The sequence below is a fragment of the Astatotilapia calliptera genome, chromosome 2 (assembly GCF_900246225.1).
Source record: "Astatotilapia calliptera chromosome 2, fAstCal1.2, whole genome shotgun sequence".
NCBI lineage: Eukaryota > Metazoa > Chordata > Actinopteri > Cichliformes > Cichlidae > Astatotilapia > Astatotilapia calliptera.
Genome location: NC_039303.1, coordinates 34,366,144 through 34,382,394, shown reverse-complemented (window position 1 = coordinate 34,382,394; position 16,251 = coordinate 34,366,144). Strand labels below are relative to the sequence as shown.

General features: G+C 38.6%; 1 protein-coding gene across 3 annotated transcripts; it reads left to right on the top strand.

The window, feature by feature from the left end:
- Positions 1–1,051: 1,051 nt before the first annotated feature.
- On the top strand, positions 1,052–13,878 carry fhl1a (four and a half LIM domains 1a). 3 transcript variants are annotated; one of them, XM_026145283.1, is made up of 7 exons: positions 1,052–1,155; positions 1,496–1,589; positions 10,281–10,462; positions 11,427–11,604; positions 11,935–12,104; positions 12,191–12,377; positions 13,248–13,878. In XM_026145283.1, exons 3-7 carry the CDS (start codon positions 10,307–10,309, stop codon positions 13,400–13,402), a joined length of 846 nt encoding a protein of 281 aa, XP_026001068.1. In that variant the 5' UTR covers positions 1,052–1,155; positions 1,496–1,589; positions 10,281–10,306; the 3' UTR covers positions 13,403–13,878. The 3 variants fall into 3 exon arrangements, with proteins under 3 accessions (XP_026001068.1, XP_026001059.1, XP_026001051.1); XM_026145274.1 differs by lacking the exon at positions 1,052–1,155 and having other exon boundaries at positions 1,387–1,589; XM_026145266.1 differs by lacking the exons at positions 1,052–1,155; positions 1,496–1,589 and adding an exon at positions 7,528–7,651.
- The last annotated feature ends 2,373 nt before the right edge of the window (positions 13,879–16,251 follow it).

Genomic DNA, 16,251 nt, shown 5'->3' with positions numbered 1-16,251 from the left:
TCCATTTTTTTTCCAGTTTGATCATATTTTGATATTCATTACATGTAACTGATGACCTGTATTGATTCATTAGTCTTAGGTAGGATAGAGCTAAAGGCAAAAAACAAAACAAAATACTAACAATTTTTTAAAGAAAAGTGGTGTGAGTGTAAAGTCTGGATCTTAACCTGCCAGGAATGATGGCGTTTAACTCTCCTGGGGCATGATTTGTGCCAGATATCAGGTAACGTGCTCCTAATATGGGAACAACTCCCTCCAGTGTGCTCAAGAATGTCTGTACCCTGGATTTACACTCCACAGAGGAAATGGTAATTTTACAGGACCACTTTGGTTCAGGCTTGACTTGAGTGCTGTTTACATTTCATACATTCCTCACATGAGTCGGCGTATTTGATTTTTGAAGACAAATAACTGCAAATTACTATTCTTTTATTTTATTAAAAAAATCATAGTAAATTATATAACAATATCAGAGAAAGTTTGATGCTCTGCAGAAGACATTTTTTCTCCCTGTGCACCATTGAATTCATACATTTATGACAAGGTTTGCAAGGACCTGCACAACCTGAACACATGGCTCTGATCAATGTTGTAGCTCTTGTGTCACAACAGTTGCTGTGTTCTTACAGTAATGTGACGTGTTTGCAGTTAGCGGCTTATTATTAAGTAGGCACGCATGCAGATGCATATGGCTGGAAATAAATAGATATAATGGGTTTTTTGGCGTCGGCAATGAGCTGAATGAATGAATCTGTATTTATGCCAGGTGTTTGACTAACCATGACAGCCATTAAAACGACAAGTAGGACCTTCTGACCATTAAGTCCTTCCGCCAAATCTTCGCCGACTTTACAAACAAATGGATCATCAGTCATCTTTTTCACAGGCCTGGTGTTTCTCAGTGGATGGATATGGATGAAGTTCAAGCGATGATTGGCGGTTACAGCTATAAAAGGTGCCATCTGTGTTACATAAGAGCAGCACCTTTTCAGCATTTAATCATCACTTTGTAATTGTGCTGGAAGAACCTTGGGGCTTAAGCTTGCAAGCTGCAAGTATTTACTTTGAGTTTTAGAATGAGTCATCTTGATGTTATTCGTCTATTCGTTACCAAAGAAGGAGGCAAGTGAGACCAGCACAGAAGTGGGACAAAAAGTGTGTGAAGTTAACAAGTCAGGCTATTTTTTTTTTTTTTTTTTTTTTTTTTTGTAGGATGAAAAAATGAAAATAAATGTAGCGAGCGTTAATAATTTCATACCACAGGTTTCCTGTAGCGCAGACCTGCCGTGACACTCACTAATGAATGTAAAAGTGTCAGTGCTCGTTGATGCAGATAAATGATAAACGATTCGTTTGTCTTGACTGCAGGACCGACGAGAACTTCGCTAAGAGGGCTTGTAAATTCCTGGCTGAGGTCATTGTTTATGAGCGCTTACAGAGGTTTGGCTGATGTCCTCAAGCTTTTTTTCTTCCTTTGCTCCCCCTGTCTTTAAAGCCTCGTCGCCTCAGCAGATTTCACCTCTCGGCCAAACCCACTGGACGCACTGCTGGCGTAGAGTGAAAGGCGCTCATCTTTACGCGTTGCAAAGGTGAGTCCAAACCGCAGTACATTATTAGGTAGCTGCTAAAGTTCGCTTTAGTTTATGTGAAACAAGGAGCGATTTATCACAAGGATGTTTGTGCCAAAAACTTACTTACTTAAAATGCGTAATTGTTACTTTTCTTCCTTATCGGACGGACATTTCAGACATTTAAGTTAATGACGCAAAGGGTCGGTGTGGAAATAGGTAACATGCTTGAATTACTCTGAAATCAGCTCCTTAATTTCACGCACTATGACACGCAACAGGTGATGCGCTTTGTTTGGGGCGTCAGTCCGCATATATTTAAATGAAGAAGAAAATGTTCTTTTATGTATGCCGTATGTTTATAGATATATGCTTATGCTTACTTTTATTAGCAAATGAACTAATTCTAAGGTAATCTGTGAGGAACTCTTATATACTATATAATATCTGGATATAACTCATTTACACTAATAAGAATAGTTGCAAGAATATTGCTTTGGATTGGAAATCTAGTAGCAGTTTGTACTGACATATATGTGCTACAGATAAGTTTTTGTTTGTATAATGAAGAGCAAAACCCAAAGGTATGATGTGTGGCCATAAACTGTTACAACATAAACCAGCTTACCATCTCCTCCCTTCCCGTTTGGGCAGCTGCCAAACCAAATGCATGATGTCATTAAAGAGACCTGGAGATTACAGCTTTTTCTTTGGAACACTGGACCTTTTTGTGTTTCCAGTATGACTTCACCATCCTTCAAAATCCATAAAAACGTTGTACTTAGATGGGACATAAATTAACCCAGTTTCAAACTGAAAAGACTTTTTCACATGGTTATATGTTCCTCCTGTCTAAGTCTTTTTTCTTTTTTTAACTTTTAGTAAAATCAGCATAAAAGCAGTGTACACATCCAAGCAGAGAGTGACAGATTATTCATTTATAAAGCCTGATATGTGATATATGATTGATATACATTTAAAGTGCTATGTCTCAGTGCCTCTGAGGGTACCTTTCCATCAACATCTGCCACACTTAGACAACTGGGGTGGGGGCATTAAGCCAGCAGTTTATCCTGACAGAGACATACTTTAGTTAAGAGGGAAGTTCCATCATTTCTTTCAGACAGAGTGAAGAGAGAGACAAACAAAGAGGTTGTGCCTGAGTGCCGATGACTAAGTTGTTGAAACGCATGAAACGGCGCTCTCACCAGCCCAGAACCTAAATAGGCAATGCTGCTTGTTTATCTGTGTGGGCCGACCCCGCTGAGAGGAAGTAATATCCTCTCTGTGCTCTGTGTAGATGTACTAGTCCTCCTTTATTTTCCTTCTTTAGCCACACAAAAAACAAACAGAAAATCGCTGAGAAAAATATGATTGGGATTCTTTATCATTCAGAAAGGACAGATCATGTTGTTATACGGTCTTTTATATACAAGTTCTTTTTTTTGTTGTTGTTGTTTTTTTGTTTTTTTTTTTTAAATATTATCCATACAAAACAGTTCATGATTTAAAAAAACATTGAAATGTATGCATGATTTGCATGCCTTTAAATAAATAATTTAACATTTTTGAATTCTTTTATATACAAGTTCAATATCAACACAAAAAGAGCAAATTTGCACTGCTTGATATTAAAGTTATGTGCAATTAAGTGCACGAGTGTGCAAAATGTGCCAGTTTACAGTCATTACACAAGCATGATGTGGGACTGAGTTCAGCAGATTCAAATAGCTATATTTATGTTCTGTATATGCTTTTATACAACTGCTATAGCCGTCGGTTAAATGCAGCTGAGTGAAAAGTCGTGCACTTTGGAAAGTATGACTTTAGTTCATGTTAATTCAGCAATCATTATCATTCAACAAATAATTATGATGACATACATCATGGTGTGATTTGGCCTGTAGAAGTAGGTTAAAGACTATGAAATTTAAAAAATAAATGGTACCCTTTCACTCTTTGACATTATTTTGTACATACAAGTATAACATTGTTTTACTCTGACAACCAGAACGCTGACCGAACCACAGAAACTGACAGGGGATATTTCACCTTTACTTTTTATCATTAATTAAATATTGAATCCATTGTCAAGTACACAACTGGATTTCTTCTTCTCTGTAAACTATCGCTCCTTGCATCAGCAGAAAGAAATAAGTTCTTTATGTTTAGAGGCTTGAGCCATGTGAGAGCAATGAGCACCAGGGAAACGAACTTTTAGCTTTAGTCTGAAAGTTATAGTGCGTGACTGTGTGCGTGTTAGCAACACTCACATCTAAGATGTATTAGTTTAACGGGTGTTACTGTGTTGATCGACCGTCCCTTGTGGCCTTTTCGTTAGAATATATTTGACCTCGGCGTGTTTGGGTCTTGCAGTCTCATCCTGACCTTATGTCCATCTTGTAACACGGCTCCGTACATGAACAAATGGTTGGTGTGCTATGTCGCTGTGTGTGTGTTTCTGTGTGTGTGTTTGGTGATTCACTGTTCCCCTGACAAAGATAGTGTGGCTCAGGCTGTCTGCCCACTAACCAGATTTGGAGGGTGACTGAGACACTGAGATGTCCAGGACACGAGGTCATGTTGAGAAATGAGCTCTCAGACAAATAGACAAGGGTTTTGTTGCTGTTGGTAACAATGAGAATGAGGGTGGCTGCCTATGTCAGTCACCCCAAATGACTTGCTATTATTCAGGAAGTACAGGCCAGATTTCCTGTTTCTCAGCGCTGCCAGCTTAGAGAGGTGTTAGATAATGAGCTTGAAACCTCCACCTAAAAATTCATCAAATTCATTGCGTCTTACAACAGGAGCAGTTTCAAAAGTACACACACTGTGTGAGAGGGCATATTACTGCCTGGATTACTGTCTGTTTCCATTAGCATTGTGAATGACTTTACAGCCTCTGTCCTCCTTTTTTCTCTAAATATAAAAATGGCAAATTTATTACATCACCAACCAGGATTTTCTTATTTGGAACATATTTTAGTGAGTCAGCTGACCAGGGGTTGTTTGGGTTTCCCAAAAAAGGATAAGTAGCAGCCAGGTACTTGAATCAAATGCACTTGAATCACTGATCGTCAGTAAATGTGAGCACATCTATAACAGCAGAGATTTTGGTAGTTTGCTGTTCTGGAGCGTTCAGTTGTGTCTTAATGGAATGCCTAGGAGGAAAGACATCAGCAATGATCTCAAAGAAGCAATTGTTACTGCCTGTCAGTCTAGGAAGGGTTACGGGGTCATTTCCATACTGCCAGGCTTTGGGATGCTCAGAGAAACTGCAAAAAAACACCAAAAACCGAAGTGCTACACCTCAGATGCTGTTAGCATGTTAGGTTTGAAAAACTGAATCTGAACAGGCTACAAGACTTATAGAACAATGCCCTTTGGACAGGCGGTACTAAATTGGAGATGTGTGGCCATAATGCAGAACACCATGTCTGGAGGAAACCAAAAAGCATGTCAGCACAAATACCTCATACCAACTGTCGAGCAAGGTGGCAGAGGGTGACGTTTTAGGTTGTCAGCCATCTGTCTGACAGCTGACTTTTGACCTAAATGGGGGCAGGCAGCAGGCCAACGATCCCAAGCAGAGGAACAAATATGCAGCCGAATGACTGAAAAACAAAAGAATCATGGTGTTGCAAAAGCCTAGTCAAAGTCCAGACCTCAACCGGACTGAAATGCTGCGGCGAGACCTTAAAAGACCTGCAAATGAACTGAAGCAACGTTGTACAGAAAAGTGGGACAAAATTCCTCCACAATGATGTGAGAGATTGATAAAGTCATGCAGAAAACAATTACTTTAACTTATTGCAGGCAGTTCTGCAAGTTAATGAAACGTGGATGTACACTGTGTCATGTGTTGTTCTTCATTTGAGGTTTTACCTATGTAAGGAAATTTAAATTTTAATATCTGGATGAGGTAATTTTTCTATTATGTCCTGATGTATAAAACCTTCTAAATGACAGAGTGTGTACCTTAATATTGGACCTCTACTGGTTAAAAAATAATAAGAGAAAGACAAAAAAAGAAAAATCCACCGTTTACCACGCCATCATAATTACTCCATTATCAGTTATCCAGTTTATCAAACTGTTAGACTGTGACCTTTCCAGTTTGCCCCACCCCTTATGATCAAAATTCACATGAAGTCAAGGCAACGATGAGAGGAATGCATCGCAGTGCAGACAAAGAGATAAAGACCAAGATAGATGATCCAAACAAACTAAAGGAGAAAAAGGATGTGGGGCAAAATTATCTGGTTACAGACATAATAATCTGAAACAAGACTTAAAGTTAAGTATGCAAACAAACTGAGAAGTAACAGATTTCCTGAGCAGACCATCTCCTGGAGATTTTTATAGGCTGGAGAGTCATGGCGCCTCTCGACATATTGATTAGTCTTTGTGGGTTTGCAGTAATTGCGTGACAGATTATAAAAGAGAACAAATGTAATATTGTGTTCTATGGTAATGGACCAAATCGAATCTGTAATTACAACCAGATGCCCTTTAAACAGTGTGGCACAAGCACACAGACACACACTCACTAGTTTGTGTGTATATTTAGATGTGTTTTGTGAGCAACATAGGACATTTTCTTTTCTATACACTAGTTAGGGAGTAAATAGAGAGTTTTATGGTTCCCAACTCATTAGATTTTACTTTCTGTTAGTCTGTGGGCTTTCAGTTTCCTTTAATTTTCATCGTGGTCTCATATTTCTGGCTTTAAACTTGTCTGAGTCTAAAAGCTTGAATGAATCAGAAGAAAGTGCTCTCTGTAGTTCTGCATTTGAGCTGACAAGATGATGAGAAAACAAGATGATGGTGACCATAATGTTTCTGGTATTAGTAGAAACAGTGGAAGTTAACTGAATGTAAGGAAGCTTATTTCCTACATAACATTAGGTCAAACACTAGAACACAACTTTACTGTTTTAATTTACTCATAATGCTTTTATATCTTTGTTTTAGGAAACAGCATACAGGTAGTTTCTTTAAAATTGTTATAAAAATATGTTGTAGACGACCTGCAAAACAACGGGCTAACATAGTGGAACATTTTGATACAGGTATTTACCTCAAGGAGTTTTCATAGACCATATCAGAGCTAAAGTAATGTGAACATATTAGTTATATTTGATATACTGATTGATCCGGTGGTCAAATAGCTCCAAATAAATGATAATGTTGTTCCATATCTGCTGTTTGCTAACCAGAAGGGGGGTTTTTTCTACTCATGACTTGGGAACCTGTCTGTTGTTCCTGTAAAATAATATCTAATCATTTTGGCCTCATGTTTTGTTAATAATAACAAATGTTTCTGTTTCAGTTGTTGGTCTGGGTTAAGTATTGTAACTGCATGAGGAGAATTTGTTTTTGGCAAGAGTATTAGTGAGGAATGTGTGGGTGTTTCCTCTGGATTTAAATACAATATTCTTTCCTGAAATCTGAATCAACGAGATAACAGAGAAAGAATTCAGCACTCTTGGCTTCATTTTTTTTCTATTCTTCAAACTCCACTAGTTTTTTCCATAGTATCCACTCATGAATATATAAGAGGAGATCTTTATATAACTCTCCACTAAACAGCTGCCCTCCTCATCTCAATCAATATCAACTTGTTCCTCTTGTGAGTCATCCCTTTGAATTATCCCACATATCAGCTGTACATCTTCTGAAGAGTCTTACAAAACATTTAAAGTCAGGGCAGTGGGAGTATCTGTTATCCCTCACGGTCATCATTCAAACCCCCCAGGCTGTGTTTTCCTTTTTTTTTCACCTGCTGATGTTACAGCAGAGGAATCCAATCTGAATCACCTAATCTCTGCATCATACTCTCTCTCTCTCTCATCCATCTATTCTCTAATGCATTCCCTAAAAAGGACAGGAGGGGTGAAGGTTGGATTTGGATTTGGGGTCGGGTCACAAAGGGGTATATACAGCCCCCATTTCTTAACAAGATGTGTGGTCTCCAGGTTCGACCCTCTGTGGATGCTACTGACCCTGTTTTGTCTTCCTTTTCTTTTCTTGTTCTTCTTTTCGGCCTTTCTGGAACGCAAACATGACATACAGACACTCAGGTAAAAACTTTTTGCCTGTTTTTTTTGGTTTTTCTAATCTGATGCAAAATGTTTTTGTAACAGGTAAGAAGAACAGGTCTGTTTTCAGATAATGAAGTCAGTGTGTTTTCTTCTGATTGTTTTCAGAAAAACGGAGCAGGTCCACTGAGATTTTCTCGATGTGTGAAACAACCTCACCTGTAATATGAATACGGGCTATTTTTAAATGATCAGTTTTAACATCTTCAGGTGGTTTAATGAAAAACTTCACTGAAGTTCTGATACAGATATAACATTTCCCTTTGGATCAAAACAAAACCAGGGAAAGCATGTATAAAAAAAACAAAACAACTTGAATTCAAGGAACTTTTTTTCACTTCAGAAGGTGGATGAGTAAATTAACACCACAATTAAAGCTCAAATATTCCCTGTACTTTATTTATTTTAGATGAAATGTTAAAAAAAAAAAAATATATATATATATATATATATATATATATATATATATATATATATATATATATATATATATATATATATATATCTCCACAGAAAAAGCATTTAATAAATGTTAGTCAATTGTACTATGTGATAAGTATGCCAGTTTATTTTACCTGAAGCTGATGCAGATGAACACAACAGCCTGCAATGAATTTTACCTTCTGCATGAATATAATATTCAGTATTTATTGAAACAGTGTTTAAAAGGCCATGATTCAACTCACAATGCTCATTTTAGAGGACGGGTTCGTGATTGTTAAATAGCTTATCTATCTATCTATCTATCTATCTATCTATCTATCTATCTATCTATCTATCTGTCTGTCTGTCTGTCTGTCTATATATAATTTTGTATTTTTCTGCAGTAAAATAACTTAATAGACCCAATAACTCCTCATTATATTGTATCATCATGAAAAGGCCATGTTGTACTATGGATTTGTGGTTTAATATTACAATGTGTGGATGTTCAATTATGTAGTGACTGTTTAAAAGTGTTCAGGGGCCTATTTTGAAATTTTGGAAATTGTTATTGCCATGCACCTTTACCTCTATAACACTTTCACATGAAGATGGGAACACTTTCAGTTTTCTTTAAGGAATGTTAAAGAACAGAACACTTCAACAGATATTATTTCGGCTGATATTCAGTCTGTCCAGTGTTTGACTCACTTCTTGAAGTGATCTCACTGTGACCTTTCCCACTAAAGAAGACTCCTCCCCGAAGGGAGCACAGTGGTATAGACCTCTCCCACCACAGCTGAGCATCATTGTACATCACGGCTGTTTGACAGGGGGCAGCTGTCACGCTGTTTGCAACAGCAGATTAAAGTACTGGGAATGTGTCAGCTGGAGCCACAATAGCTGCATAGTCCCAGCAGTCATCAGTCTCCATCCATCTACATTTGTCCACTTTGGAAGGTCAATGGACTTTAAATAGAGTGTCCAAGTCTAAAATAGATCTCCGGGCTTGCTGGGCTTAGTAATGTGTACTGTGTGTGATTTGACAAGGTTGACTGTGTTGGACTGAAGGGGGTTTTGCCATGAAATGCTACAAGGGGGTGAGTTTAGGTGGAGTAAGGCGTGTCACTGCTCAGTCCCCAGTCCAGTCTTTATCCCTTGAGCACAGCTGCAGAACAGAGCACACCACATACCTCGCATCGCTTTCACGTGGCTTTTATTTTTATTTTTTTAACCACATCTTACTTAAATAGCTCCCTGCATAAATGTTTTCTTTGCTCCTATGGTTACTGGGACAATTGTCATACCCTGCATTGTTTCCTCCATAGCTGCTGTTGCATCGGATTAAAATGATATCTGTGTATCCAAATAAATCAATTTTTCTAAAGTTCACAGACTGTTCAGCTACCCTTTCTGGCTTCCAGATAAGCTTTTAAAGTGATCTAGATAGTGCTTATTTGTCCACACTATGCATAACTATTTATTCCAGAAAATTACTCACGCTGGATGTCAACTGTGACAGGAATGCAGGAATGTTGACCGATAAAGTAGCAAAGCCACTCTGACACAAAGTTTACAATATCATCTAATAAAGTGATCTGACCAAAACGCAAGACAAAAGATCGAATGTGGGCCGGGGCTCTGGGGAGACAGCTTTGAGGTGGAGGGGGTGAAGGGAATGCGTCTAAAAATAAGCTTTCCAGGGAGAGCTTGATAAAAAAAAGTCTACAGGCCAGGAAACCTGCAATCAACAAGTAGACATCTGTGGGCTGCTTTTTTCCCTCACTCACACTTCTCTCATCAGTTTGGTATGCTGCTGTTAGAGCCACATGTCATAGTGTCTCAATGGGAAAGCAGAAAAAACATATACATCTTTCCACTGAAGACTAAATATAAATTCAGCATCTATTTTTTTAGGTTAAGAGGTCAGATGTATATATGCATATATGTGGGTGGAATTTATTGTTGCTTATATTCAACCTGTCAATATAAGCAACTTCAAACTTTCTGAGCTGCTACTATAAGGGGTTCAGAATGCTTCATATGTTGATTCCATGCTGTAGAAAATGCAACAGTGCCCCCTGCTGGTGCTACAAGGAAACATCCAGCCATGTAGGCAGACCTAAACGTGGAGAGCAGATTCTCTGTACACATTCAGTGACACTCTCCTCCTCTCGTCTCCTCACAGGTCCCAGGAGTTATCTAACCTCCACCATGACTGATCGCTTTGACTGCTACTACTGCCGTGACAATCTGCATGGCAAGAAGTATGTGAAGAAGGATGACAAGCACGTGTGCACCAAGTGCTTTGATAAGCTCTGCGCCAATACGTGCGCAGAGTGCAAACGCCCCATTGGTGCTGACTCCAAGGTGAAAATAGTGTGGATGGAAAAGAATGATTTTTTTTTTTTGTTTAAGCTTTGAGTGTAATGTAAAGATTTCTTACACAAATTAATATATCCTAAATGCTATTATACTTAATATTTGTACTTTTATTTGGTTAAGTGCAAAGATCCTAAAATGGATTAGGGTTTCGGAAGCTTTCTAGATATTCCTCGCAGATTCCAAGGACAAAATAAAAACATTTTAAAGGTCATTTTGTAGAGAAAGGAGACTTCTGATCTGCGTATAGGCCATTTTCACATCAGCCATGCTGAGTAGACCCTGGGTGGCAGCTATCTAAATTTTAAAATGCCTTTTGTAGATGTAAATCGTCATTGAGGCTTTTGAATAAACGTGACTGAAGTGCAGACTGTCAGCTTTAATTCAAGGCTTTTAACTAAATTATAAACAGTTTAGGTGTAACAGCCAATTTTATTCACAGGGTCTTAAAGTAACTGGACAAATTAAAATAACCTGACATACGGGATTGTTCCTAATAACTTCCTCAAAATCCTTTGAAGGCAATATTTGCTTGACGTTGCTGCTTGTCCAAATAATTGTGGACCTAACTGTATGTACTATATGTTCAGAGTGCTCTCTGGCTGTAACTTGAGGTCTGGCTATTATAAAGCACCGACTTCTGCCTTGAAAATGCTCTTAGTACTCGGTCACAGGCAGTTAACTGTGTGAAAAGATGTGTCATTCCTAATAATGGAGCTTATATACCTCATTGTGCATTTCCACCCTCTCAGACCTCTAACTCCTTCATGGCTCACCACATCCTACTTCACTTCATTACCACTTTTATGCCAGTCACATAGGTTTGTTCTCTATTCGGCCCCTGAGCCTCAGTCCACATGATGAGTAAACAAACTCCATTTTAATGAGGTCTGCATCAGGACTTAGTGAGGGCACCTCTGCTCACCTCCCCACCCCTGCTTTTCCCCCTCAGGAGCTGCACCACAAGAACCGCTACTGGCATGAGGACTGTTTCCGCTGTGCCAAGTGCTACAAGTCACTGGCCAGTGAGGCATTCAGCGCTCGGGATGATGGGAAGATAATGTGTGGCAAGTGTGGCTCCCGAGAGGATGGCAATCGCTGCCAGGGCTGCTACAAGGTGGTCATGCCAGGTGGGTTTGCACCATATACACACCTTTTCTCTCTGAAAAGTTTTCATGACATTATTTCTGTGGGTAATAATTTTTCTATAGAACATTATTTTGCGCATACAACAACAACACTTTAATAAACACGGCAAAAGTTATAGGATGTAATGAATTCTTTCATTTTAAAAATTCCCTCGGATACAACAAGGTAGCATGAACCTTGATAGTAATGATAGTACATATGATAATATCAGACAGGGCACTGATATATATATATACATAATGTCCCTCCTCGTTATAGACTAAGCAAATTTTCAGCCCAGATAATTCGTTTTCAATCATCTTGTTATTCAGGATCTCAGAACGTGGAGTACAAGAACAAGGTGTGGCATGAGGAATGCTTCACCTGCATTGAGTGCAAGCAGCCAATCCGCACACAGAGTTTCCTGGCCAAGGGTGAGGACATCTACTGTTCTCCCTGCCACGAAAAGAAGTTTGCCAAGAAATGCTTCCACTGCAAGCAGGTACAAGCACAGACTTTATCATTCTCTACATTTAGTTATCATCCCGTTGTGTTTGACATCAGAATCAAAATATCTGCCTTTCCAAGCCCATCACCTCTGGAGGGATCAGCTACCAGGACCAGCCATGGCACTCCGAGTGTTTCGTGTGCAAAACCTGCCATAAATCTCTGGCAGGAACTCGCTTCACTTCTCATGAGGACAACATTTACTGCGTGGACTGCTACAAGACTGATGTGGCCAAGAAGTGCCATGGCTGCAAGAACCCAATAACAGGTCAGGGAAGCATCATCATTTGTTTTGTTGTCTACATAATGTGCGCTGGGATTCATTTTAAAAAAATGATCTAAAATGTTTTGCGTACTTTCTTCGTGTTGTTTCTCACTCATTTAAGACCAACGTTGTTTGGAGTAAGGTTTAGAAGTACTGTGTTATATAGTTAGACATTTATTGTATCTGAGAGCAAGAAAAGGGCAACACTTTGTTTTCATCTCTGGCAGACAACCATTTAAATTACTTCCAATAAACTTTCAGCACAACTTCAATTTGTTCAGGCAGCACACAGCAGGTCAGCTGAACAAGCAAAAATATTACAATTTGTCTTATGGCAGGCATAATAAATGACTAATGCATGAATAAGCACTTGGATTTAAATGGAGATTAGTGCCAATGATAGGGAGCTTTTCCCTCCTTACGCAATTTCCCCTTTTAAATTTAATCCTTTAGCTCTTACATGTTGTTTTGGTCTCAAACGGTAAGATCATGTATTACATGTTTTGGCCTTTATGCTTTATGTCAGGGGTGTCAAACTCAAATACACAGTGGGCCAAAATTCAAAACTGGAACAAAGTCGCGGGCTAACGTTAATATTTATTGAAATATATTTATTCCTCCAGATATAAGAATGAATCTTTTCTTATGGACTCAAACACATTTTGCTAAAAAACTGAATATGGAACAAGCAAAGCTTAATACTAAACAATATATATATATATTAGCTGTATAATACCAGTAGGCCAGCTCTGATAGTAATTTGGTATGGCTTCGCGGGCCAAATCTGGCCCGCGGGCCAGAGTTTGACACCTATGCTTTATGTTAACATCCTTTTTTTTGTATTAAAAAACACCCTCATGTGTCTCTGTGCAGGGTTTGGCCACGGCACCAATGTGGTCAACTATGAGGGATTGTCCTGGCATGAGTACTGCTTCAACTGCAAGAAGTGCTCCCTCTCCTTGGCCAACAAGCGCTTTGTCATCAATGGAGAGCACATTTATTGCCCCGACTGTGCTAAGAAGCTGTAAAATGTGCAAACTGTTGTGCATCTGAGAATTTGATGATGTGGAGTTAACACCTAAACTGACTTTTTGACAAAAATTTGCAAGGTTGCCAAACTACAGGCTGTGTCAATTAACTTGCATTTATCTATGTAAACATAACTGCAGCTTGTTTCAGAGTCAGGGATTGGATACTAACATGACGTATTTTCTTTGTGGGTTTGTGATGTGCACTATATATCTAATACAGGATTTTGTAGAGCCTATTGAGACAAAAGTCTTTTCAGTGGCTTACTGGAATCTTTTGGGGGGGAAAATGCTTTTAATATGCTTCCTGCTGCTAATACATACCAGCTTTGATTAATAGTCTGTTACATCTCTGAATGCACAAATAGAAAACGAGAAAACTGTTTAGATGAACCCATACTGAAATATAAAGTGCTCATGTATTCTTAATGAGTGACATTAAATGCAAAACATGAATAAAAACAAACTGATATGAAGCCCCATTTTTCCTCTTCACAGCAAGAAATGGAAACATATTTTTTCAAGGCTTTATTGTTTTAACAGTCAGTATCTCAGTAAACTTTAGATATATTTACAGTACAAATGTAATATGTGGACAGGGCATTGTTAGTAAAACGTCTAGAGAAATATTCATATTCACAAAGTTGCCCTTGTTGAGTAGAATGATTGTCGAGGCCGAGGTAAGGAGAAGCTTTCTTAGTTGACTGTGAAACAATAAAAAAACCCAAAACAAACAACCCACACTAAATCTTAATCTAAGGCACCGTTCTAACCTAACATTATAGATGATGTTGAGGACTACGTGCTGTGAGCTCTGCATCCATACCCTGTAACATGCAGACACCGTATGTGTTCAAGCAGCAACTATAACCACTCCTTAGGTGTATTCAGGAAAGCAAAGTGGAGTATGAAAGATCTAAGGCTCAGGTTATGAATGAGGCTAAAACATCTGGATGGGAATAAGTGACAGAACTACATAAATGACTTTTTCTTTATGAAAGTTTACACAGCTCCCCCAGGAGTCTGTAAAGTCCTCAGATACGTGCTTTGTTTAAAGAAGGGTAACTTGTGACAGTGCAAAAAGTCTCATGCGTCCTAGAAGAATAACATAAGATGGCTAAAAGCGCGTAAGCTCAGAGACGTGGTAAATATTGCAGGACGGTTTATGGAGTCTGTTACATTCTTTGAGCTTATTAATCAAAGCTGAAAAGCTAAAAAGCTCAGACTCCTTATATGTACAGAGAGAGTTTAGTAAGCCAGCAGAGAAAAAGGCAAAAGTTCAAGGTCTCAAACCTCGTGCTTGGACTTTTCAAGCATCAAGAAATTCAACATTTCATGAATAACAAAGAACCAGACAACCAGCCTGACCCACGTCAGGTTTTGTCGGGTGGAAGTGCCCTCCTTATTCTACAGTAGAACAATTGAATCCTGAGCAGACGCACCTGCAACGACCAATCAACACCCCTACATCCTTTTGCGTGACATTAATTGCATTTTGATGACAGTAAAAGCACTGAGAGGCACATCTATGACTCATATCATGGGTTTAGATGTGTTTGTAAGGACAAAAATGGCTCTGTCTGTCATCCAAATCTCAACTGGTTTAGTCTTTTTTGTAGGCAAAATTTAGAATTAGCGCTTGCAGATACAGAGCTGAAACTTAGGAAACAAAGTAGATTGCCACCCAGTTTTGTTGAGCTCTTGTGAAAGGGGACATAAAGGTTGCCAGGTAGGCCAAACAGAACCTGGCAACCCCGTCACACGGCACCAGTCAAACTGAAACCGAATAGTCATTTACACAGACTCTTGAATTCTCCACAACCTGAGCCACTCCATCCTAAACATGGCTTCATTTGCCTAATACTGATTATTTACACAATATAATAACACTTAAATATATGTAGAAATGCATTTTCATATAGAAACCAACAGCCAAAATTGTATACTACAAAAATAGTTGAAATGCATTTTGTCATATGTAGCAGCTAGTTTGACAGGATATTTAGATGGTGGTTAGTTGGAAAGAAGTGGAACTGATGATGAAGCACACAGAAGAATGAATCACAAAGCGGGAACTAAAGCTCAAGTTAAAACCGGATCATTGAAAGCCTGATTCCTAGTTTCAGTTTAGTAACAAACACCATGTCAAGAAGCTCAGAAGCAGCTAAAAATAAACTACTGGATTTCACCTCTGTCTTGTGACAGTCTGTTACAGGTATGGTTATTCAAACAGTTGGAGGAGTCGCCACAAATGACACTAAAACCGGACCCAGCTAGGACTCTTGTAAAGTACAATATTAGTAAACTTGTATTCTATATACAAATGCAAAAAAAAAAGAAAAAAAAGGAAAACCTAAACCAACCGTGAGCTTCAAACAAGTGCAAAAAGTTTACTGAACATGTGGATCTACACATGGTTCGCCTTCAAATGCAACTGCTGTGCTGCTGAAGCCCTCTAGTGGCCAAAGAAGGAAAGGGGGGGAAAAAAATCAAGGAGGGGGATGAAATGGCAAAAGCCCAGTCAAGTAATGTATTAACACAGCCAATCCCGAGGTTAGCAGGGACTGCTAACCTGTGCATGCAAGAAAAAAAAAAAAATTGTTTTAAAAAATTAGAAAGGAGGGAAAAAAAATTGTAAGGCCATGTTGCTGCAAAAAGTAGACTGTCAAGTAAATTTAGATCAGTCACATGGAGAACCTGTGATGCCACCTCCACCAAACCCCAACAAAACAGAACGTATAACAATTTCTTCCATTAATTAAGAATAATTCACAAAATCTATTGTGCATGTGTCCTGGAATATTCTCACAAGAAGAAAAAAAGACTAAACATTTGATAACAATAATTAC

Coding starts and splice junctions, on each gene's coding strand:
- fhl1a (XM_026145266.1), top strand. Junction 10,463..11,426: donor CCATTGGTGCTGACTCCAAG/GTGAAAATAGTG, acceptor TTTCCCCCTCAG/GAGCTGCACCACAAGAACCG. Junction 12,105..12,190: donor AATGCTTCCACTGCAAGCAG/GTACAAGCACAG, acceptor TGCCTTTCCAAG/CCCATCACCTCTGGAGGGAT.